Source organism: Thalassophryne amazonica, chromosome 3 (genome assembly GCF_902500255.1).
Source record: "Thalassophryne amazonica chromosome 3, fThaAma1.1, whole genome shotgun sequence".
Classification (NCBI taxonomy): domain Eukaryota; kingdom Metazoa; phylum Chordata; class Actinopteri; order Batrachoidiformes; family Batrachoididae; genus Thalassophryne; species Thalassophryne amazonica.
The window spans coordinates 81,480,454-81,506,331 of record NC_047105.1 but is presented as its reverse complement, the minus strand read 5'-3'; the positions used below and the strand labels follow the sequence as shown (position 1 = coordinate 81,506,331).

Here is a 25,878-nt window from a genome sequence, read left to right as displayed (position 1 = left end):
CCTGAACCATCCCTTAGTTATGCTGCTATAGACGTAGACTGCTGGGGGGTTCCCATGATGCACTGTTTCTTTCTCTTTTTGCTCTGTATGCACCACTCTGCATTTAATCATTAGTGATCGATCTCTGCTCCCCTCCACAGCATGTCTTTTTCCTGGTTCTCTCCCTCAGCCCCAACCAGTCCCAGCAGAAGACTGCCCCTCCCTGAGCCTGGTTCTGCTGGAGGTTTCTTCCTGTTAAAAGGGAGTTTTTCCTTTCCTTTTTTCCTTCCCACTGTAGCCAAGTGCTTGCTTTTTAAACCGCCATGGGTCCACCAACCCATAAGCTTTGATGAAATTGTTGACACACAGGGCTGATTTACTTAACGTTGACACTTTGGAGCTAGACCGGTCCAGAGCCGAATTCAAAACACAATTCAGATCGCCCGCCAGTATTAAGTCATGAGAATCTAAGTCAGGCAAATTGGAAAATAGAGTTGTAAAAAAAATTTGCATTATCCCAGTTAGGGCCATAAACATTGGCAAGGACGACTGGCCTGTTGTACAAAGTCCCTTGGGTAATGACAAAGCGACCATTCTTATCCCTTATTGTCCTAGTCGCTGTATACTGCACCTCCCTGTGTATTAAAATAGCTGTTCCTCTACTCTTACTCTTGAAATCCGAATGAAAACACTGTGTAAAACTACCCCTGAGAAGTCTTGAGTGGTCTTTATTGGCCAATTTGGTTTCTTGTAGATAAACTATCTGGCTGCGTAATTTATTTAAATGGGAAAATATTTTATTGCGCTTAATGGGACTATTTAAACCACGAACATTCCAGTTCACCAATGTAGTGGGGCTACCTGCCATTCATAAAATATAAGAAGGATGGTAGTAAAGTGGATGACAGAGTAACAGCCCATAAAAGTGGATAAAAAACAAAACAAAAAAAAACACACAAAGCACCTAACCATTCACCAACATCAGAACACAGGGGGCAACATCTTGAAAAACAAGAAAAAATAAGAAAAAGAAAACCTGGTCCCAAAAGGGGACTTATCTGCTTCCTGGTCTCCACTGCTTACCATGGTGGCCCCCACAGGAAACAATATTTAACATATTGATTGTAACGCAACCCACCTTGTAGTAAATAATGCAAACAAGATAATATATGTCTATATATACACATGCCTGCACACACACATATATACATACACACTCACTTAAAATAACAAAAACATCAAAGCATTCCTTCTGCCCACTCTTAAACTTAAATCAGTCCAGTAAAACAAACATAAAAGAAATAGTAAAAGTCCTCCTTAATGCTTTACCTGGTTCCAGTAGAAGTCTTCACCTGACAGTTCAGCTGATCCCAACACCGCTCCAAACGTGATTGGCACGGGAAGTACGAGCATAATGTCCTCCGGGTTTATCCCTTCATTATTTCTCTCAGGACAAAATCCTTAGCACGCTTGGGATCTTTGAACGTGTGTTCTTTCCCATCCGCCATGGAAACTCTCAGCGTCGCCGGATATCTCAGCCCACAGCGAACTCCAGCGCAGCCCCGGAGCATGTTTCTCACCTCTGTGAACTCTTCGCGTTGTTTACTCACAGCCTGCGTGTAATCAGGCAGTTGTTATCCCCCGCGCCTCAACTGCCTTCATCAAAAGTGCCTCTTTTTCATTAAAGTAATGACACTTTACAACAAAAGCGCATGGTGGCTGGTCGTCTTGTGGTTTGGTGCGGAGGGCATGGTGCGCTCTGTCCAAACACGGAGGCTTCTCCAAACCAAGCGCAGCTTTCAGCATGTCCACCACGTACCTGGAGGGGAGTTGCCCATCCTCTCTGCCCTCTCTTATCCCAATAATCCGGACATTGCAGCGGCATGAACGTGCCTCTAGGTCCTCACATTTAGATTTGACTGCGGCGAGCTCCTTCTTCACTTGAGCCATGTCTTTCTCCAAAGTAGCAATAGAGTCCGACTGAGCCCCGACATTTAGTTCCAGCTGTGTTGTGCGGCTCTCGGCCTCATCTAGCCTCTGATTAATTCGCCCGATGGTGTTACGCACCTCCATCTGAGTCTCATTGGCTTTTTCTTCTATCTTATCCAGCAGTTGTTGCTTCAGTGCTTGGATTGCTTCCATAACTTGTTTGTTAGTCTCAGAAGTCGCCGGTGGCTCTGCACAAGTTGCACTAGCATCAGCCGGGCTAGTGCTAGCTGTAGCTCTCGTGTCTTGTTCATTCCTGGTGGTGTTAGGCGATTTTTTTTAGGCGGCATCGCAGAGGTGGGCAGATAAAAGACTAGTATAAGTCACTCCACTAAAGTATAGTTATGGTGCGTTATTTCAAAGCGTAATAGTCAAAAACAAGGAGTTCCCCTGCGGAGCCTGACAAAACGTGTCTTTACACAGCGCCGCCCATCCCGGAAGTCCCTGTGGGCCGTCTTTAATCCGGTTGTAATGCTCCTTAATCTGTGTGACGCCCAGAGTATCCTCACCAAAGCCGTCTGAATATTCCGAATGGTTTCCACCTGGCTGTCTCTCACAGTTTCTGGAAAAATTTGATTAAGCGCTGCTCCAATCACTCAGCCATTTCCCTGACAATGAAAATCCGACGAGGGGGGTGGACCAGTGCTCACTCAAAGCCTGCCCACAGGCGAATGACGCAACCGACAGGCGTGAAAAAACTCACGCATGTGCATGAAGGTTCAAGCTTGGCTGATGCAAGCGCACATGATTCAAATCCATATAGTTTTTTAAAAAAATAAAAAGGTCGGATAGTTTTCTAACAGACCTTGTATACCCGTCTTACTCCTAGCATCGGGGAGTTACCAAACTAATTTCGCTGTATCCTGATACTATGACAATAAATTCTCTCTTTTCTCTCTTATCTCTTATAATAGTAACTGTTACAGATCTTTATACCAGTTCACACTTGCAAATGGCTACACATGAGGATGCCTGTTTGTCTGTCTGTCTGTCTGTCTACTTGTCTGCTTGTGTTTTTTCTTGTCTTCATCCCCTCCCTGAAATGAATAAATACATAAACTAGATTTTCACCTGGAACTCAGGTTATTGACATGTTTGAACAGTTAATCCAGTTTGTAGGATGTACCAAAATGAACACCTATTTGATTAGATAACTAATTATGTAGGTGAGAAAGAGGTTTGACATAATGTCGGTGTGGTAGCGCTACACACTGGGTGGGTAAAAAATACACTACCGTTGTACAACTGGTGAGTCATCTTACTGCAAACACTGGGTCTCAAGGCCATCAGATCACTGAGTTCAGCCACCACAAAGTGCTGGATCTATAAAGCAGCAAGAAAGTACGTGTGACATGAATGAATGGAGTCTATAAACCTCCTTACTGAGCAAAGTGTCAGATCTCAATCTCAACAGTATTATGACTCAGAGAGATTTTTATCTTCCTGTGTGCAAAATCTGGAAAATAAAGATACATTTTTCATGGTAACATCAGTGCATCTTGGAGAATAAAATTTATAAAAAGGCTTTTTCTCTTTTTGTGTTTCTTTTTACAGGATTAAACATGCCAATATTGTATCTCTGGAAGACATATTTGAGAGTAAATCACACCTCTACCTTGTCATGCAACTGTGAGTATTCACGTTTGTGGGTTTGTATGGCATGCGCGACACTCCCACTCACTGCTTGTCACTTGTTAGTTACATTCTGTAATAAATTTGCTTGTGCACTAACACAAACACAGTACCATGCATGAAAAGCAGTAGTTCACCTTCACACCTGCAGCCTGTCAGCTTCCCACCCACCTTAAATGCTCAAATGTCAGAGAGAGAACGAGGCAGTGAGAAGAAGGATCACGATGAGGAGCTCCTGAAAGTTAACTGTGTGTTACTGCAATGTCACGAGTGAAAAACAAACATAGAAGGGTACTGTTTCTTCACATAATAATACAATAACATGCTTTTGGAGGGCGGTATACATTTTCAGAGGCCCGACGTCCATGCCCAGTCGCCCACAATGACAGATACTCGCCCTCGTCTAACTCGTTCATTGTTGGATTATCCATGAAAAAATCATCCAGAATATCCATATTGGGACCAACATACACTTGTCGCCTTTTCATGTTATCGTCTGCAGACAGTTCTTGGGTTGCACATGATATGACGTCATCAATTTATGCACAGCGGGCGGGTATTGGGATACCCGTCCATTACTGCGGGCAGGTATAGACAGGTAGCGTAAATGTAAATCTATGCTACTGGCCCAGCAATGCCTCAGTAAGTGATAATAATGACTGTTATTCTCTAGAATACAGTACTTGTTACTTACAGTATATGTTTGTTCAGTTGTTTGTTTGAATTCTTTGTGGTACTTTTTGCATCTCTCGCTCCAATATGTTTTCCAGTCATGTTTTTGCACCACATTCATGGATCTCCTGATTGAGCTGAAATTAAAATCTGGCCTGACAAAGTCAAAGTATTGGAGGAAATATGAAACTTGCAGTGATGATGATGATATTGTGAGTGAAATGACAGTTGTAGGTGGGTAGAGTGATACAGGGATGTTGTTGCCCACTTTGGATACTGTAGATATCCTTTTGTTTTCACTTTAAGGCTTTATTTCTTGTTTTAACTCTGTACCTTTTCACATGCTCCCACCGCCACCACCTTGTTCAGTAGGTGATCTGAACTACTAAATGTGGTTTTTGGGGGTTGGTGGTATGGGCTTACTGCCCATGTTGTCATTTCAGTATGCTGCAAATGATCTGTAGACAGAGTAAGAGCTTCATCTAGTGGCTGTGTGGCACCATTGACACCACCATGTGCCTTTTCATTTCCTGCAGTGAAGCTTTTTTTGTTCTTGTTGTGTGTTTGTTTTTTAATGGAAAGTCCATCTTATTGTTTTGAGTGACGTCACCACCAGTGTTGTATAAAGTACCGGAAAATCAGACTTAAGTAAAAGTACAGATACCCATTAAAACAATGACTTTGGTAGAAGTTCAAGTCACTAATTGAAATGCTACTCAAGTAAAAGTCTTAAAGTATCTAGTATTTATTGTACTTAAGTATGACAAGTAATGTACAACTAAATGTACTCAAGTATTGAAAGTAAAAGTACAAGTAAATGGTAATAATCAAAAACGGACTGATTTTTTATATATATATATATATAAAGTTTATCTAGGCTTGTAAATGACTGGTAGTATTAGTCAAAATACTGAAAATTGTGCACATCACACAAAAACACTTCAGAAACAAGGTTTCAAAACCTAAAAGAGAGTAGGCTACTCACTAGGTATTCACAAGAAACAGTTATTTATTTCTGTATGTATTTATTTATTTTCATTGTTACATGGTTTTATCTTTTCTGTTGTGTTTTGTTTCATTAGGTTATTTTTGTCTCTTTCTCTAAAATTGTATCATTATTAGTCTATTATTAACTATTATTGTTGTTGCTATAATATATGAATAAAAATACATTTAAAAAATTTACAATTTGACTCTTACAACAACAATGAACGCTGAGCCATTAATTATGCAGAAAACAAATCAACACAAACTGGTGAGATGCGAACAGCTTAATGCTAACTTTAACATTGAAAACGCCATGCTAACACGTTAGCATCAGCCCCGTTTTTAAGTTATAAAATACATCTATCAACTGTTTCAGAAGACCGTAACAGGTCGGTTTAACATAAAAATATTAAATATTACTCACAGACATATGCTGTTCAGGGTTTTAGCGGGAAAAAAATAGGATAAAGCGAAATAAAATCCATGAATTGTAGATCGAAGCACTGCTTCGACCTGCGAATCACTGCTTTGATTGGTTCAAGGTTCAAAGCAAAGCTGTGCTGCAGGTCTGTAATCAATGTAGAGAAATTATCATTTTCCTGACAAACACCCCCTAAGTGCGCAACTGCAAAAAGGCTTACCGGACATGCCTCATGACAAATCGGCCTGACTTCGTTGCAGTCACTAGTAATCAGTGGTGTCTCTGGGTGAAAACACAACTTTTTATCGTGTGTGTGTGTGTGTGTGTGTGTGTGTGTGCGTGTGTGTGTGTGTGTTTGTAACAAGTAATGGCATGGCGCATAGAAAATGTATCGGAGTAGAAGTATGCAATTAAGGTCGGAAATGTAGTGAAGTAAAAGTGAAAGTAAGCTGAATTTAAAAAAAAAAAAAAACTCAAGTAAAGTACAAAGTCTCCCAAAACGTACTTAAGTACAGTAGTGAAGTATTTTTACTTCGTTACTATACAACACTAGTCACCACCACCTGCCAACTGACAAATACGTGGGATATGATTGAATTTTTGTACATTACTTTTCATACACACACACCGCTTACACCAATTAAGGGTCACGAGGTGCTGGAGCCTATCACAGCAGTCATAGGGCATGAGGCGGGGTACACACTGGACAGGAGGCCAGTCTGTCACAGGGCCACAAATAGACAAACAAACACATTCACACCCACACGCACACCTACAGACAATTTAAAGTTTCCAATCCCCCTAACCTGCACATCTTGTATAACAGATTTTCACTCACATTGGACAAAACTTCCATCCTATCGCAATGCATTTCCATTAAAAACCTCTCGCAAATACTGAACAGAACAGTCTGGGCGTGCCCAGTAACAGAGATACGAAATTAAGTTCAGCACTGACACTCGCCGATTCGAGGAAAGTGGGTACCATATGTCCTTGATTAAAAGCCTGGGCATTTATTTTTTCAAACTGTCCTCAGACCCAGCACCTAAAGGAGGCACTGCATAATTCAAGACCGGTGATTATTTAAAAAATGCTGCTTGCTGCCTGCACTGTAATGTGGTGTTACGTTTCACACATATCCCTGGTTTCTAGAAGCATAAATCAGGCTTTAGGATTTTAAGGTACCACTCCGCAGCAGGCTTAGAAAAAAAGAGTGACTCAACCAAATGTAATCTTTTTAATGCACATAATTCCCGGCGCTTATTTAAAGCAGGCATTTATTTTTTTTAGAAGTTTTAACCCGGCCATTAAATGAGGCAGGTCCCAATTCAGGCATTTAATCAAGGAAATGCATAAGCCTAATTGGTGATGGGGATTCCCCATAGATCGTTTGATGCTTCCTGGCTGTAACTAAGCCTTTACATTTATATAATGGATTTTGTCCATTTTATACATATAGTGGATTTCGATTATAATGGACAAAATTCACTGGTCCACCTGAATCCATTATATCCGAGTTTTTCTATACTTTATATAAATCTATTTAGAGTCTGTTTTACTCTGCAGAATTTATTGTGTCCTTCCAGACTTCACAAACTGTTTTAGGTGCTTCTTCTAACAATTGATTAATCCCCCCATCTTTGTGCAGGGTGTCTGGAGGTGAACTGTTTGACCGGATCATAGAAAAAGGTTTCTACACTGAGAAAGATGCTAGTAAACTCATTCAGCAGATTCTGGATGCAGTCAAGTACCTCCATGACATGGGCATTGTACACCGTGATCTCAAGGTCAGTCTCTCATAGGTGATAAAAGGTGTTTTATTTAGGGTGGGGAGAAATGTACAGTAATTTTTTTAAAATAGAAATAATACTGTTCTGTTTCTTTTGCATGACTTGTGTTCTTATGTTTTGTCTACATAACACTGCCACAGAAGATTTTTCGGTTAAACCCTAAAGATTTTTTTTAACTGTCAGATCTTGGTCATGTGCTGGGTCTATGTGGGTTTTCATCAAAGTATCTTCAACCTACTCAAAGAAATAATGGTACACATACATTATTTCTTGCCATTATAATGCAGCAATATTAAGCGTAAACAAAGATGACTTTTATTATTGGGCCATTCTCATTTCTGTACAAACATCATTTATGTGTGCTTGAATAGCAGGGACGTGCACACAGAATTAGTCAAAGGAGGGGTACAAAATGATAAACTAATGCAGGCAATAACAATTAAAGAAATCCACATAGCAATTTCTAAACTTAAAACTGGAAAAACCCCTGGGCCTGATGGCTATACATCTGAGTGGTACAGGACCTTTAAAGAGGACTTATCTCAGATCTTACTAAAGACATTCAACTGGATTATGAAGGATGGTAGAATACTGACAGGGTTTTCTATATATTAGCAATATTATTATCAAATATTGTCTTTACTTTGATTGTTAATGTCTTTACTTTGATGTACTCTCTGTGATCTTGTCCTTGATTCTGTTCTCTATTTTCATATATACATATTATGCATGTGTGAGAGTTCATGTACCATTATTCTTTTAAATAATCACTCATTGTCAAAGCAGTCATATACACTGAACTGTTCAAGTAATCATTAAAACTGCTCCCATGAGAAAGTAACATTTGATCTTTGGCTTAGTGAATGTGCAGACTGTTTTGCTAGAGCTGTGTTTTTGCTAAGCGCAGATGTGCATCTTTAATTAATGGTTCAGCCTTGAGGGAAGAGCGGTGTGACCGGCACACTGGTTCAGGGCTGGACATTGTTATGGGAAGCCTAGGAGACTGAGGGCTCAAAGCCATAACAGTTTTCATATCAACGTGAGACCAGACTTTGTGTCTTTCCCTTGTTTTGTGATATTGTCACTCCTATAGAAGCAAATGGACAGGGCCCTTCAGAGCGGACGAGGACGGTTCTTGCCGAAGAGTCACGCTCGTTTGCTCTCTCCTGATCAGGAAATGAAATTCAGTCTCCTGCGTGATCATTCTTTGAGTTAACTTCAGCTCTGACACATACCCCCATCATGGAAAGATGCAGTAATCTCCATTATTCCAAAGGAGGGCAAGGACAGAGAAATTTGTGGCAGTTACAGACCAATCAGTGTACTTAATTTAGACTATAAATTGTTTACAGCAATAATGGCACGCAGACTTGAAAATTACATACCAGACCTCATTAACTTGGACCAATGCAGCTTTATCCAAGGTAGCCAGACGGTAGACAACATAAGACGTTCATTACATATCATAGAACAAGTAACCAAGGACAGGACACAGACACTACTGGTTGGACTAGACGCTGAGAAAGCCTTTGACTCTGTCAAATGGCTCTTTCCCTACAAAGTATTGAATAAATCTGGCTTTCAAGAAAATTTCATAACATTAATTCGATCCCTATATGATGAGCCTAGGGCATGCGTAAAGATCAATGGTGATCTCTCAGACTCCTTCATCTTGGAGAGGGTGACTAGGCAGGGGTGTCCGTTCTCACCCCTCCTCTTCACTCTTTATATTGAACCCCTCAGCCAGCTATTAAGACAGACTAAGGAGATTAAAGGTATTACTATGGGCGGAGAGGAACAAAAGGTTGCAGTGTTTGCGGACGATGTGTTGGTCTTTCTGGGGGAAGCTGGAGAATCATTTGTTCAGTTAATGTCCCTTTTGACTGATTTTGGAAATTTGTCCGGCTATAAATTAAACATATCAAAGACACAGGTGATGACTATAAACTACTCAGCATCAACCTACCTACAAGAAAAGTTTCACCTTAATTGGGAATCGGACTCCCTGAATTACTTGGGCATAACCCTCACTAGGGACATATCCATGCTGTCAAAAGCTAATTGTGACCCTCTTTCCTTAGCAATAAAATCAGACCTAAATAGATGGACGCTGGTCCCATTCCTCAATTTAAATTCAAGGATAATGTCAATAAAAATGAATGTCGTTCCGAGACTACTTTATTTATTTAGAACTTTACCTATTGAAGTAAGTGAGGCGCAATTTGGGGAGTGGGACAAGTGGATCTCCCGGTTTATATGGCAGGTGAAGAAACCAAGGATTCGCCACTCAGTGTTACAACTAGGTAAAGGAAAAGGAGGTGTAATACTCCCATGTTGGCAATATTATTACTTTGCTGCGCCGATCATTCCTCTGTTGCAATAGTGTAACCCATACATGATAGCTAAATGGAAAACAATAGAATTTAATTCATGTCCTGAATTCCCACTACAAGTTGCCATAGCTGACAGGAAACTAGCAAACAGATTAAGAGGGAAGGGGCTATGGGTAGAACATACACTGAAAATATGGTACAAAGTAGTCAAAGGAGGTAAATTGGAAAATATGCTAAAAATCTTCAGATGTTGTGCATATGAGACTGATTTCAAACCTAACTTAAATGATGGACGATTCAAATTATGGACAAAAAATGGACTAACAACTTTTCATTCTTTTACACACAAGGAAATACTCCACAGCTTTCAGTCACTACAAACAAACAATGGTTTGGGGCGGAATGATTTCTTCAGATTCCTACAGATGCGAGACTATTTTAACAACCAATGCAACATTGCAAAACTTACACCAGAAGAATATGATTTGTACAAAATTATTAAAGCGTCTATGAGGGCTCCCTGAAAAAAGCTATCTCCAAGTTATATACTGCGCTCCTAAATGCTAAAAATGTCAATACTCTTCACATTAAGAAAAAATGGGAAATGGAAGTGGGAGTGGCTATATCAAATGAGAACTGGGAAAAAATTTGTAGTTTCCAGTGGTACTCCACTAGCTCACTATCCTGGAGAGAGCACTGCTGGAAAAATATAATAAGATTTTTTTAGAACACCCCTGCAGAGTAAATATAAAAATTTAAATGCAGAATGTTAGAGAAAATGTGGCTCTCGAGAGGCAGACCATTTCCATGTGTTTTGGTCTTGCCCGGTTTTAAATCAGTAATGGTTTGGAATCCATAACGCTCTGACAGATGTCTTCAAGGTTCAAATTAATAATGATTTTATCAATCAATCAATTTTCAATCAATTTTTTTTTTTATATAGCGCCAAATCACAACAAACAGTTGCCCCAAGGCGCTTTATATTGTAAGGCAAGGCCATACAATAATGATGTAAAACCCCAACGGTCAAAATGACCCCCTGTGAGCAAGCACTTGGCTACAGTGGGAAGGAAAAACTCCCTTTTAACAGGAAGAAACCTCCAGCAGAACCAGGCTCAGGGAGGGGCAGTCTTCTGCTGGGACTGGTTGGGGCTGAGGGAGAGAACCAGGAAAAAGACATGCTGTGGAGGGGAGCAGAGATCGATCACTAATGATTAAATGCAGAGTGGTGCATACAGAGCAAAAAGAGAAAGAAACAGTGCATCATGGGAACCCCCCAGCAGTCTACGTCTATAGCAGCATAACTAAGGGATGGTTCAGGGTCACCCGATCCAGCCCTAACTATAAGCTTTAGCAAAAAGGAAAGTTTTAAGCCTAATCTTAAAAGTAGAGAGGGTGTCTGTCTCCCTGATCTGAATTGGGAGCTGGTTCCACAGGAGAGGAGCCTGAAAGCTGAAGGCTCTGCCTCCCATTCTACTCTTACAAACCCTAGGAACTACAAGTAAGCCTGCAGTCTGAGAGCGAAGCGCTCTATTGGGGTGATATGGTACTACGAGGTCCCTAAGATAAGATGGGACCTGATTATTCAAAACCTTATAAGTAAGAAGAAGAATTTTAAATTCTATTCTAGAATTAACAGGAAGCCAATGAAGAGAGGCCAATATGGGTGAGATATGCTCTCTCCTTCTAGTCCCCGTCAGTACTCTAGCTGCAGCATTTTGAATTAACTGAAGGCTTTTTAGGGAACTTTTAGGACAACCTGATAATAATGAATTACAATAGTCCAGCCTAGAGGAAATAAATGCATGAATTAGTTTTTCAGCATCACTCTGAGACAAGACCTTTCTGATTTTAGAGATATTGCGTAAATGCAAAAAAGCAGTCCTACATATTTGTTTAATATGCGCTTTGAATGACATATCCTGATAAAAAATGACCCCAAGATTTCTCACAGTATTACTAGAGGCCAGGGCAATGCCATCCAGAGTAAGGATCTGGTTAGACACCATGTTTCTAAGATTTGTGGGGCCAAGTACAATAACTTCAGTTTTATCTGAGTTTAAAAGCAGGAAATTAGAGGTCATCCATGTCTTTATGTCTGTAAGACAATCCTGCAGTTTAGCTAATTGGTGTGTGTCCTCTGGCTTCATGGATAGATAAAGCTGGGTATCATCTGCGTAACAATGAAAATTTAAGCAATACCGTCTAATAATACTACCTAAGGGAAGCATGTATAAAGTGAATAAAATTGGTCCTAGCACAGAACCTTGTGGAACTCCATAATTAACCCTAGTCTGTGAAGAAGATTCCCCATGTACATGAACAAATTGTAATCTATTAGACAAATATGATTCAAACCACCGCAGCGCAGTGCCTTTAATACCTATGGCATGCTCTAATCTCTGTAATAAAATTTTATGGTCAACAGTATCAAAAGCAGCACTGAGGTCTAACAGAACAAGCACAGAGATGAGTCCACTGTCCGAGGCCATAAGAAGATCATTTGTAACCTTCACTAATGCTGTTTCTGTACTATGATGAATTCTAAAACCTGACTGAAACTCTTCAAATAGACCATTCCTCTGCAGATGATCAGTTAGCTGTTTTACAACTACCCTTTCAAGAATTTTTGAGAGAAAAGGAAGGTTGGAGATTGGCCTATAATTAGCTAAGATAGCTGGGTCAAGTGATGGCTTTTTAAGTAATGGTTTAATTACTGCCACCTTAAAAGCCTGTGGTACATAGCCAACTAACAAAGATAGATTGATCATATTTAAGATCGAAGCATTAAATAATGGTAGGGCTTCCTTGAGCAGCCTGGTAGGAATGGGTCTAATAAACATGTTGATGGTTTGGATGAAGTAACTAATGAAAATAACTCGGACAGAACAATCGGAGAGAATGAGTCTAACCAAATACCGGCATCACTGAAAGCAGCCAAAGATAACGATACGTCTTTGGGATGGTTATGAGTAATTTTTTCTCTAATAGTTAAAATTTTGTTAGCAAAGAAAGTCATGAAGTCATTACTAGTTAAAGTTAATGGAATACTCAGCTCAATAGAGCTCTGACTCTTTGTCAGCCTGGCTACAGTGCTGAAAAGAAACCTGGGGTTGTTCTTATTTTCTTCAATAAGTGATGAGTAGAAAGATGTCCTAGCTTTACGGAGGGCTTTTTTATAGAGCAACAGACTCTTTTTCCAGGCTAAGTGAAGATCTTCTAAATTAGTGAGATGCCATTTCCTCTCCAACTTACGGGTTATCTGCTTTAAGCTACGAGTTTGTGAGTTATACCACGGAGTCAGGCACTTCTGATTTAAAGCTCTCTTTTTCAGAGGAGCTACAGCATCCAAAGTTGTCTTCAATGAGGATGTAAAACTATTGACGAGATACTCTATCTCACTTACAGAGTTTAGGTAGCTACTCTGCACTGTGTTGGTATATGGCATTAGAGAACATAAAGAAGGAATCATATCCTTAAACCTAGTTACAGCGCTTTCTGAAAGACTTCTAGTGTAATGAAACTTATTCCCCACTGCTGGGTAGTCCATCAGAGTAAATGTAAATGTTATTAAGAAATGATCAGACAGCAGGGAGTTTTCAGGGAATACTGTTAAGTCTTCTATTTCCATACCATAAGTCAGAACAAGATCTGATTAAAGTGGTGGGTGGACTCATTTACTTTTTGAGCAAAGCCAATAGAGTCTAATAATAGATAATAGATTAAATGCAGTGTTGAGGCTGTCATTCTCAGCATCTGTGTGGATGTTAAAATTGCCCACTATAATTATCTTATCTGAGCTAAGCACTAAGTCAGACAAAAGGTCTGAAAATTCACAGAGAAACTCACAGTAACGACCAGGTGGACGATAGATAATAACAAATAAAACTGGTTTTTGGGACTTCCAATTTTAATGGACAAGACTAAGAGTCAAGCTTTCAAATGAATTAAAGCTCTGTCTGGGTTTTTGATTAATTAATAAGCTGGAATGGAAGATTGCTGCTAATCCTCCGCCCCGGCCCGTGCTACGAGCGTTCTGACAGTTAGTGTGACTCGGGGTGTTGACTCATTTAAACTAACATATTCATCCTGCTGTAACCAGGTTTCTGTAAGGCAGAATAAATCAATATGTTGATCAATTATTATATCATTTACCAACAGGGACTTATTATTAAACCTAATGTTTAATAGACCACATTTAACTGTTTTAGTCTGTGGTGCAGTTGAAGGTGCTATATTATTTTTTCTTTTTGAATTTTTATGCTTAAATAGATTTTTGCTGGTTATTGGTGGTCTGGGAGCAGGCACCGTCTCTACGGGGATGGGGTAATGAGGGGATGGCAGGGGGAGAGAAGCTGCAGAGAGGAGTGTAAGACTACAACTCTGCTTCCTGGTCCCAACCCTGGATAGTCACGGTTTGGAGGATTTAAGAAAATTGGCCAGATTTCTAGAAATGAGAGCTGCTCCATCCAAAGTGGGATGGGTGCCGTCTCTCCTAACAAGACCAGGTTTTCCCCAGAAGCTTTGCCAATTATCTATGAAGCCCACCTCATTTTTTGGACACCACTCAGACAGCCAGCAATTCAAGGAGAACATGCGGCTAAACATGTCACTCCCGGTCCGATTGGGGAGGGGCCCAGAGAAAACTACAGAGTCCGACATTGTTTTTGCAAAGTTACGCACCGATTTAATGTTAATTTTAGTGACCTCCGATTGGCGTAACCGGGTGTCATTACTGCCGATGTGAATTACAATCTTACCAAATTTACGCTTAGCCTTAGCCAGCAATTTCAAATTTCCTTCAATGTCGCCTGCTCTGGCCCGTGGAAGACAATTGACTATGGTTGCTGGTGTCGCTAACTTCACATTTCTCAAAACAGAGTCGCCAATAACCAGAGTTTGATCCTCGGCGGGTGTGTCGCCGAGTGGGGAAAAACGGTTAGAAATGTGAACGGGTTGGCGGTGTACATGGGGCTTCTGTTTAGAACTACGCTTCCTCCTCACAGTCACCCAGTCGGCCTGCTTTCCCGGCTGCTCGGGATCTGCCAGGGGGGAACTAACGGCGGCTAAGCTACCTTGGTCCGCACCGACTACAGGGGCCTGGCTAGCTGTAGAATTTTCCACGGTGCGGAGCCGAGTCTCCAATTCGCCCAGCCTGGCCTCCAAAGCTACGAATAAGCTACACTTATTACAAGTACCGTTACTGCTAAAGGAGGCCGAGGAATAACTAAACATTTCACACCCAGAGCAGAAAAGTGCGGGAGAGACAGGAGAAGCCGCCATGCTAAATCGGCTAAGAGCTAGTAGCTGCGCTAAGCTAGCGGATTCCTAAAAACACGCAAAGTGAATAATGTGTAAATAATTTAGAGGTGATTCAGCAGAAGGAGTGCTTTAGTTAAGGCACATAAAGATTACACTGGGAAACAAATCGTAATCTAGATAACTAGATCAATCTAACTGCGCAGATTAAACAGCTAACAGATACAGCAAAACACCGCTGTGCTCCGGAACAGGAAGTGATACAATACCGCAGTGAGAGCCAACCACCAGTAGAGGCAAACAATATTATATTATTATAATATTATATATTATAATAATATAACAAATTTTATAAGCCTGTATCTTGGTTTGATTGCATCTGTTGAAGGAGGAGGGGATGTGAGGCTGCTCCAGGCTCTTCTAGCAGCCAGTAAAAAATCAATTACATGAAAATGGTTAAATCCAACACCCCCCACCCCCCCCAACATTAGAAGACTGGTTTAACACTGTTTTAGAAATATTTAAATTGGAAAAATTGACATTTTCATTAAGAACCCAGAAAGAAAAACTTTATATTTGGAGGGGGTGGATCAGGTTCATATCCCCGTATAGAAGTGATTTTATATAATGTTTGAATCCTGGTGGTATTGAAACTCTGTATCAATCTCTGGAAACTGTAATAAAATGACTGGATATAGTTCTTTCTGTATATGTAAAAAAAAAAAAAAAAGTACCTGCAATACTCACCACAATGATGTTTTGTTAATTTATTCAAAAATGTAAAAGCAAGAAAAGGACTCATCTTGTATGTTTAAACAGATTGTAATGAATGCATCCTTTTCAATAAAAAAGTGAATGGAAAAAAAAAGAGAATTAGTCAAGGGCGCTGAGCTGTTGCATGTTTACCCTCTCTTATCCCTCAGATCTCTTTTTTTGGTCCCTGTTGCTTGGAGGTCAGAAATTCCATTTGAACACTCAGTGTGCTCCTTGTCCTGCTAAAGACAAAAGAAGAAGATATGTCTGATTAAAATGCAAATACCATAAGTTATATCTGTCTGATGAATGGCACAAGTACAAAATCACAATGATGTCTGTTAGTTAAAAGACCTCAGTGGATTCTGACTTCCAGATTTTTTATTTCTTTTTTCTTTTTGTTAATTACAATTTAAACACAGTTTTCCTGAAAGTTGGTGAAATGAGTAGCTTTGGCCTGACAGGATTTAGGTTTTGATTTGTACCAGGATTAAGGGCCAGAGCCAAAATACACACATGAGATGAATGTTGTGTTGTGATGAAGATGCAATGAAGGACAAGATTAATTGGTACACTGGTGATTAAAAAAAAAAAAAAAGCATTTTTTGACTGACATCCCTTGTTTTATTATTTATCTCTCATAGCCAGAGAACTTGTTGTACTACAGCATGGATGAAGATTCGAAGATCATGATCAGTGACTTTGGGTTGTCTAAAATTGAGGGTGCCGGCAGCGTGATGTCTACGGCCTGTGGAACGCCTGGATATGTTGGTAAGAAAGCAGTCACATTAGCCCATTGATGTACTAATTTCAGCCCCCCCCCCCCCCCCCCCCCCAAAAAAAAAAAACTTGGGGAATATCTACGAATCTCCCTGTCTGTTCACCCACGTGTCTGTCTGTCTATCCAAGAGTCTTATAAGAACAATTTCGCCTAAACTCTTTTATGGATTTCAGTGAAACTTCACACAGTGGTACCACACCATATGAAGATGTGCTTGAAGGAATGTAATTCTGGTCGGGCATCTTCAAGGCCAGATAATTTGACTTTTATATGTCATTTCTACATCATATGATATTCAAATTTAAAAAATTTAAAGTGCTTTTAAAACCAGTCTTTCAAAATAGCACACATTGTCCATTTAGCGTGTTGGTGGGAGGTGATGGTCTAGTGGTTAAGTGTTGGGCTTGAGACCAGAGGATCCTCGGTTCAAACCCCAGCCTGAGCAGAAAATCACTAAGGGCCCTTGAGCAAGGTCCTTAACTCCCAAGTTGCTTCCAGTGTGTAGTGAGCGCCTTGCATGGCAGCACCCTAACATCGGTGTGTGTGTGTCTGTGTAAATGGGTGACTGGGAGGCATAATTGTAAAGCGCTTTAAGCGTCTCATGCAGATGGAGAAGCACTATATAAAATGCAGTCTCTTTGGTCTTCATAAATACGTATGTAATTTGGGGTTTGTCAAAACTTCTGGGAAGAAACATAGAAACATGCAAATAGGTGAGGTTTGCACATGCAAAATGTCCATAGAGATTACCTAATAGCAGCTCATAAACTGTTCCTCAAAGTTGGTACACAATCAGCAAAGCCTCTGTAACCTGCCAACAGCTCTAATCAGCAAGCACAACTTTTCCTAAAGTGCTTTAGGCCCCATAAAAAAAAAAAAAAACATTAGCTTATCATCCCTGTCCGCATGCCAAAATTGGCCCAGATCTTTTTTTTTTTTTTTTTTGCCGAATTTCAATGACGGCGGTAGAGCTGGCATAAGAACAAGCGAGGTGGCGAGCATGCTTTGGCTGAAGACGGCCAAAGTTTACCAAGACGGGCCCGGAATGTGCGGCTTGTCATTGACAACTACACAGTCAGTTGCTCTGTCTCACTCACATACAGTATGCATGTTTATCACGCTACTACCGTGCAGTACACTGTATTCAATATGGAAACACGATTTATTTAAATAAATATCTGATATTTTCAGTTCCTCACTTGGTATGCAGGTGCTGCATGTGTCGTTTTTCAGGTTTGAAATGACATTGCATGTACCTGTTTCTAAGAAAAATAAAGAAAAAAAATAGATAAAATCCACCCTCCCTCACCACTTTTTTTCTGATGTCAAGGATGATGAACTAATGTTTTTGGGGGTTTTTTATGGGGCCTTATGGATTTTACCAAAACTCCACACAGTGGTAACACGCCATATAGATATGAAGGAAAATAATCCGACTAGTCCAACATTTTCAAGTTAATGCGCTTGGTTTCAGTTCAGAAGGTTCCAGGTTCAAATCCCACCACTGCCACATTTCTCCATGTAATGTGGAGTAGCGTCAGGAAGGGCATCCGCGTAAAACTTGTGCCAATTCAACATGCAGATCCACCTTGGATTTGCTGTGGCGACCCCGAGTGCAAACAAAGGAGCAGCCGAAGGGACTTACTATCACAAAAACTTATGACCACTGTTATACGTACAATATACTTAAGCAACTAGTATGGCCGGGGGGGGAAGCTTGTCATAATGCTACCTAGTGCAATGGAAGCAAAGTCCCCACATAGCAGTATAACAGTATAATGTTTATCTCAGCTTGGAATGTATTGTTTTATGCATTTTAAGTATTGATAGTTATTAGGCATAACATTTAACCATTTAAAATGAGCTAATTCATGCCTAAATGTTGCTTATATCAGAAGGGTTTCCCTTCTGATATAAGCAACATTGCAAAGATGCAAATGTGTGAGACTTTCAGGGTGTTAAACACAAAACCCCAACCATATATACCCATACACAGTAGCTAGAAGTGATCTTACACAAAATTGCCATTTTAACACGTCTGGTAGATGTGCTGTAAATTTTTTTATTTTTTTTTTTTTTTTCAGGTCACAATCACAATGCTATTGCAAACTTCACAATGTCACATCTTCAGCTCTAAAGATAAATGTTTCACTGTTAAAATGGAAAACATGAATTTAAAAGTGTGTATTTTCTGAAGTGCACAGCTGTGCATGTAGCTTTTAACAATGTGATTCAGCTTCTGACAGGACAGGACAGTGTAGCTGAGATTCCTTTGTAGATCAGAGCAAATTTTTAATCCCGAGCTGTCGTAATTATGTTATCATGGAATTACCATATTGTCGTTATTGTGCAAGGCACCAGTTTTTAGCTCTATGTTGAAGGATGCCACAGATCTGCTTGTGACTGTGACCTCACATACTGCTGTTCTTGTTTGAATTCTTTCAGCTCCTGAGGTGCTGGCTCAAAAACCTTACAGTAAGGCAGTGGACTGCTGGTCCATCGGTGTCATAGCTTATATTCTGTGAGTGCACAGTAACTGTCATCTGTTTTAACAGAAAAGTTCCAGCAAAAGAAAATTTGTGAAATGTTTAAGAGAAAATGTTCTTTCTCTGTTGTTTCAGGTTGTGTGGTTATCCTCCGTTTTATGATGAGAATGATACCAAACTCTTTGATCAGATCCTGAAAGCAGAATATGAGTTTGATTCACCTTACTGGGACGATATCTCTGATTCAGGTACCGCACATGCCAGTCTGATCATCTGCTGTCTCCGCATACACACAAACATTCACCATATATACGATATATAGTGATGTGCAAATGTTTTAGACACCCTAGAAGAAATAACTCACCATTGTTTAGGGCCCCTTCACACATAGTACAAATGTGGTCGAATTGTGCATGAATTGCACATGAAGCAGGAATCGTATGCAATACGTGTAAAATCATAGCTGTCATCAATGCCTCGTACACCTGTTGCTGCAGCTATTTGCGCACAGCAGCGGCTGAAAGACAGAGTGTGCGCTGTGGAAGCCTATCAATCCCTCTCGCGGCAGGTGTCGGCGAAATTCCATTGGCACTTAGAAAATGTGTGGCCATTCGTGCTATTAGCACGTAAACAGTCATCAGATGATCACTTTTGAGCTGGTGGTGAAATTTGTCGAAGTCTCTCCCCACAACACGTGTGCATGTGTTTCGCACGCTCCCCCCCTCCACAACACATGTGTGCGTGTGGTTCGTGCGCCCCCTGCAGGTGAGGTGCCGCTCATCTGATCACAGAGTGACACCTTGGTCTGTGCGCTGAACGGATGGGGCGTGGCTGGCTGTCATCTCTGGTCTTGGACGTCACAGCTGCAGAACACGTACCGTGTTTTGAGGGACACACGTGTGTGTGCTTTCTGTCCTCACGTGGAAATACATAAAAACATATATCGCTTTTACAAAGGGCTGGAGAATGCGCACATTGACAGGCTGTTCCAGCTGAAACGGACCGTCAGTTCATGTGGAAATACAGCAGGTGATCTGAATGTCACGTCTGTGTGACAGGACACGCTGTCCTGTGAGCGGCGCACCGCAGGACTATATGACAAACCAACACTGCGACAAATACGGCACTTTCAGTCACGTATCAGCAGAAAAACACCGTAACAAATGCCGTTTGGTCAGTTATCACTGCGCATTTTTCTCTTTTTTTAAAAAATACATTTATGTCCTTGTTGATTTCAGGCATTTTTCCTCAGCTTTTACAGGTCAGCGATGGTAGTGCAATGATAAAGTTTTTGGCTGGAATTCAGAGCTTTTGTAAATTGCAGGTTTGAATCCTATGGGTGGCTTGTTTTTTTTTTTTTTCACAGCAGCTGCGCGATGTGCTTACACATGCTCCAGCTGCTCAATTTCAATTTATTTTCATTTATATAGCGCCAAATCACAAAAAAGTTACCTCAAGGAACTTCACACAAGTAAGGTCTAACCTTACCAACCCCTTGCACTGTGGTCCCACTGCGAGCGTGCACGACACCATCACATGCACGAAACCATTGCAGCGGGTTCGTTCACACCTGCCCGTCAGTTCGATGTTTTCATGGTTCACTCATACGAGCTGTTCCGCCGTGATTCACCCTGATTTGTACCTGTTCGTACTATGTGTGAAGGGCCCTTAGTTTCAGTTAAAACATTCACTCATGAAAACCAGCAGTGAAATTATACTAAACTCATTGAAAGTTGTGTCGAGTAGATGAATTGTGCTGTTGTATTTATTTTTCTGCCCTCACTCGTCTTGTTTTTTTTTTTTTTTTTTTTTGTAGCAAAAGATTTCATCATCCATTTGATGGAGAAAGACCCCAACCTACGTTACACGTGTGAACAGGCTCTGGTGCACCCCTGGTACTGAATCCTGTCCTAATCTCTCATAAGTGAATGAGAAACTCACTTTACAAAAAAACTACATACAAAGCTGCATTTGAAAATATAGTGATTTTCACCTTTAAAGTTTACACATCATTGGATAACTGGTTCTTTTATCAGGTTCTCCTAAGGCTTTTTTTTTTTCAGAAACTACATGCACAATACATCGGTATCCATGGGAACACACCTTTTTTTATTGTTGTGTTTGTCAGGATTGCTGGGGACACTGCCCTGGATAAGAACATCCATGAGTCTGTCAGTGCTCAAATAAAGAAGAATTTTGCTAAAAGCAAGTGGAAGGTAAATTACATGCACGCACATGCATGCATGCATACACACACACACACACACACAGAGAGCATGTGGTATATTTTATTATGACACAGCACATAGGCACAATAAAATATTCTCTCCTGCACATTTTCCTTCATTGCATTTTTATGTATTATAATCTGGTCTGTTATCAACTTAAATAATTGTTTTTTTGATACACAGTTTGCCTCTAAAGCATTATTGGAGTTTAATGTAAAATCTTATTTATTTTAAACTCTGTGACTCCAAGTTGATTTTAATAGTAGAAAATTAGGATGAGAATTTACTTTCCTTTGCAGCAAGCTTTCAACGCCACAGCGGTGGTTCGTCACATGAGGCGTCTTCAGTTGGGCACAAGTCACGAGGGACCAAATCCAACTAACCTGCCCAGCCCATACCAAACTCACATGCTACTGCCAGGAGATGAGAGGCATCGTGAAGGTGTGGCACAAGAATAAATGTAAACTCTGTCACAAGCAAACATCTGCACGTCAGAAGACACACTATGTTGTGTTTGTGGTCAAAATGTTAAGTCACATTTTATGATTCATAATTTTGGCCAAACAGAACCTGTGTTGTTATATTCATTTGGCATACTCTGAAACTGTAAAACACTGCTTCAGAGTCCTATTAATGCTGAGATAGGCTCCAGCTCCCCCCCACCCCGTGACACTTAAAGCTGTCGGCCCCCCCACATTTCACTAAACTGACAATGTTTAGATTCTCCTGAAATCTAAGCATCATAATTTTGGTTTATTTTTGAAAGGCCTTGTAAAATTACAGCTCATTTTAATGAAGAGAACATATTTATCTGGGGGAAATTCCATAATGAATATTTACTTTTTCTTAACGCCATCTGCAGGAGGGAGTGTGTGTGCATGCATGAGTTTGAAATGTCTTATAAATCACTCCAGAGGTGTTATCAGTTTACAAAAACACCATTTTGCATTTTAGAAGTGTTTATTTCTCGCTAGTTTTTACATAATATATGAGAAACAGCTTAGAATTACACATACTGCGATTTCTGAGCGTTTTCCACAATGCTGGAGGAGGAACCAGAGAGAGACGATCTGGTGCACATCACTGTACCTCTCTACTCTGATTGGCTGCCATTGTGTACGTCCAATAATGCTTTGTGCAAGTCTGTGGAAGCCCCCACGTGATCTATGACGTCGCTGTCAGACTGTATTGGCCTCTACTGTCGCTGCCATCAGTAGCTGAAGGTCGTCTGTTCTTTTGAGGGGAGCTTTTTATTTATTTTTTCTCGACAACACAAATTTTGGTCGTAGTGATAATGGCATATTATGAATCTCTTATTTAAAGGCTAATAAATAAAATTAGAGTGGTGCCAGTGAAAATTCTTTTCTTGCCGTAAATCTTAAAAAGCTTAGTGGCCCTATACATTTAATTGGAGGAAACAGGTACAGGAAATGGACGGACGGACGGATGGATGGATGGATGGATGGAATCATACAGAGTGCATTTCGTGCAGCAGTTACTCATTTTAACTGTCATTTGCTGTATTTATTGTAATATGCAATAATGACTTTTGGCACTTAGTGTCAGTTTATCTCCTGAGCTCAGAAGCTGACAACATCTGCTTTGGAGCATTTGGATACAAGTCAGTTCAGCAGAAAACCACACTTGCTTCTGATGCTCAACAGGAGCTTATGATGTTATGGGAAATAAAAACAAATTTATAGTTCTGTATGTACTGTTAACTAAAATACAGTGGTTTAACTATGAAAAAACCTGTAAGGCAGAAAAACCTTAACTTTCTAAAAACAATACATATCCTACTGCCCTACTGTGTAAAAAAAATGTATGGATGGACACTTAAAATTTGGGTCCTATATTTTGATATTCATCTTTCAGTTGTTAGATTAGGCCCCATAAAAAAACCTTAGTTTTATCATCCTCACCCATATGCTGAAATTGGCCCGCATCTTTTTTTTTTTTTTTTTTGCCAAATTTCATTGATGGCAGTACAGCTGGTGCAAGAGCTGGCACATTCGCTAGGTAGCGGGTATGCTTTGGCCAAAGACGGCCACTGACAACCACAGTCAGTTGCTCTGTGTCACTCACACACAGTATGCATGTTTATCATGCTACTAGTGTGCAGTACACTGACTGTATTCAACATGGAAACAAGATAATTTTAAAAATATGTGATATTTTCAGTTCTTCACTTTGTATGCAGGTATTGTAGGTGTCGTTTTTCAGGTTTGAAATGACGCTGTATGTACCTATTTCAGAGGAAAAATACACAAAACATCCGCCCTCCTGCATTACTTTTTTCTGATGTCAAGGATGATAAACATGGTTTTTATGAGGCCTTACAGCATCACTGTCAATTTCATAATAGAAAAAATACATAGTGAATGACGAGAGAATGATATATCAGTTGAACATTATGTCAAAATATTGGATCATGCAACCTATACCAGTATGTACAGTGTATTTTGATTTGATCGTATCATCTCATGCCTAAATTTAAGGACACTCTTTGTCAAATGCAAAAAGTTTTGTCGTTTTTGTGCTGTTTGACCGGAAGTTTTTTCAAGGTTTGTTAAAATGAGTGTATTGGAGATTAGACAAGTGTAGAAAAACATAACCTCCATTACTAAGGCAATTATTAGTCTGATGTGTTTTTCCTCCTTTGTAGAAGGACCAATAAGCTTTTTTCTGTGAATGTTGCAAAGACTTTCACATTTTGTAAATGTTATTATTGTGGAAGATGTTTTTTTTTTTTGTTTTTTTTTTTGTTGTTTTTTTTACCAGAGAGGTTTACTGGAAACCATCCATTCCAACACTGATCATGTCTTCTGTCTCTGTCTCAGGGGCTCACTGCGAGGGAGGATGTTCCCAGAACGTCGACGGCAGTGCAGATCGAGATGCACTGTCCAGCTGCAACTACCGCTGCCACCCAGCTAGCAGGGTGTGACCCTTGCCCCTGCTTCATTTCCCTGTCTAATGAATCCCAGTGATTTTCCAGTTTTAACCCCTTGGTGGAACCAGCAGCACCATACCCCCTTATCTGGTTAGGAATACAGCGTCATTCCAACCTCTTGCCTGCAGGGGGAGCAAGCCTGCCGAGTCTACAAAGAAGAATTAAAGAAAGGTGAAAGTAAGGGGGAGATTTGATATGGATGATGCATCAGAGCTTGGCTTTTGCAGTCTGGTAAACGGGGATGAGGTGAAATGGTGGGTGGATACAATGGAAAGAGAGGAACATAAACTCCAGTGTAATCTTTGGCAGTGCAGGACAGAGCTTGTTGACACAGTTTTTATTATTCATGAAATGTGATTCACCTGACTCTCTGTTTGCTTTGTTGTTTATTGTTTTATATATTATTGTGTCATCTAATTTTCTACTGTAAGAATTTGTAATGTTCATCCAGACAGGATGTGTGCATGATCAGCAGACAATATCCCTGTGCATGTTTCATTAGCTACAAAATACTTTGCTTGCTGCAGAAATGCAGCATTTAAAGTCCAACATGTGTTTTGTGCACATGATGACGCAGGAAAGCACAGAACACTTGGGTCTCATATAGCATTTAAAGTTGTAAGTTGCAGTTTTGCGTTTGTACTGTGAAGTGAAAAGAGCGCTGGAGGGGTGTGTCATTGTGCTTTATGTTGTACTTTTAGACAATCGGTGACAGAATTCTTCATGCAATGAAAACACAAGAATCTACTTCGTAGCCTTTCTTGTGGAAGATATAGTGGTTCCATTTAGTGGTTGGGCTTTTAGAAGGAAAATGTTTTTCCTCTCTCCCTCTTTCTCTCGTTATTCAACTCCAAACCTCTTTAACCACAATAGCACAGGGATATATATCTTTGTATGAGGTGCCTTTAGGATGCAAGCATATGAAGGGTTTATTTTCTTGTAGCTTTTACAATGTCTCTTTCTGTAGTTTCTGAAGCGCTGGCTTGCTTTGTAATTTACAATTTTATATTTGTCACATTTTACAGATGCTACAACAGCTCTAAAATGTAGTTTTATGCTCTTTGTCTCACATTTCAGTACTGTAATCAGCACGCATACCATACGCTACATGGCCATTGGGTTTCAGAGTTTACTTCCCTTTACATGTTGCACTCCATATTTTATAAATACCATCAGAACAGCAAACCTAATCAGTAATATTGTTTTGTTTTTGTTTTGTTTTTTTCCCAGCAAATTTACCGTTTCTGGTAAGGGCCACAGCAGTTTCAAATTTAAAACGCACATAAATAACTTGTATTTCAAAATGAAAACACGTTGCAAATGCAGATAACCCAAATAAACACAACCTACAGCACATGAAGCAATTTCATTTGATAACATCTCTGCTGCAAATTCACACAATGGAGCCAGAACCCGACACGCTGCAAACATCCAGAACACAACAGAATATTAATTCTGTTGTGTTGTGGTTACTTGCTTATGCACCTGTTTTTCCATATGTTACGTGAATTTGAAGCAGACATGCTTTTAACTGAAATAGTTGCATGTGCTGTTGCGTTTATTTGTCTTCCATGTCTTTGCAGGACATTTTCTGAGGCAACTTGATTTGGGTGTTTTGGGG

The 25,878-nt window shown here is 40.1% G+C and overlaps 1 protein-coding gene across 4 annotated transcripts in view; it reads left to right on the top strand.

Annotated features, from left to right (window-relative positions):
- Positions 1 to 25,137, top strand: part of camk1b (calcium/calmodulin-dependent protein kinase Ib) — a 157,631-nt gene extending 132,494 nt beyond the window's left edge. For 3 of the 4 annotated variants that reach the window (XM_034166958.1, XM_034166961.1, XM_034166957.1), the window contains 9 exons: positions 3,520 to 3,594; positions 7,326 to 7,464; positions 16,457 to 16,583; positions 19,039 to 19,114; positions 19,215 to 19,327; positions 20,896 to 20,974; positions 21,208 to 21,295; positions 21,607 to 21,748; positions 24,148 to 25,137. In XM_034166958.1, the coding sequence (XP_034022849.1) occupies positions 3,520 to 3,594; positions 7,326 to 7,464; positions 16,457 to 16,583; positions 19,039 to 19,114; positions 19,215 to 19,327; positions 20,896 to 20,974; positions 21,208 to 21,295; positions 21,607 to 21,748; positions 24,148 to 24,251 (943 nt within the window). In that variant the 3' untranslated portion in view covers positions 24,252 to 25,137. Of the gene's footprint in view, positions 1 to 3,519; positions 3,595 to 7,325; positions 7,465 to 16,456; positions 16,584 to 19,038; positions 19,115 to 19,214; positions 19,328 to 20,895; positions 20,975 to 21,207; positions 21,296 to 21,606; positions 21,798 to 24,147 lie in introns of all 4 variants that reach the window. The other variant, XM_034166959.1, reaches the window with a different exon arrangement.
- Positions 25,138 to 25,878: the final 741 nt, after the last annotated feature.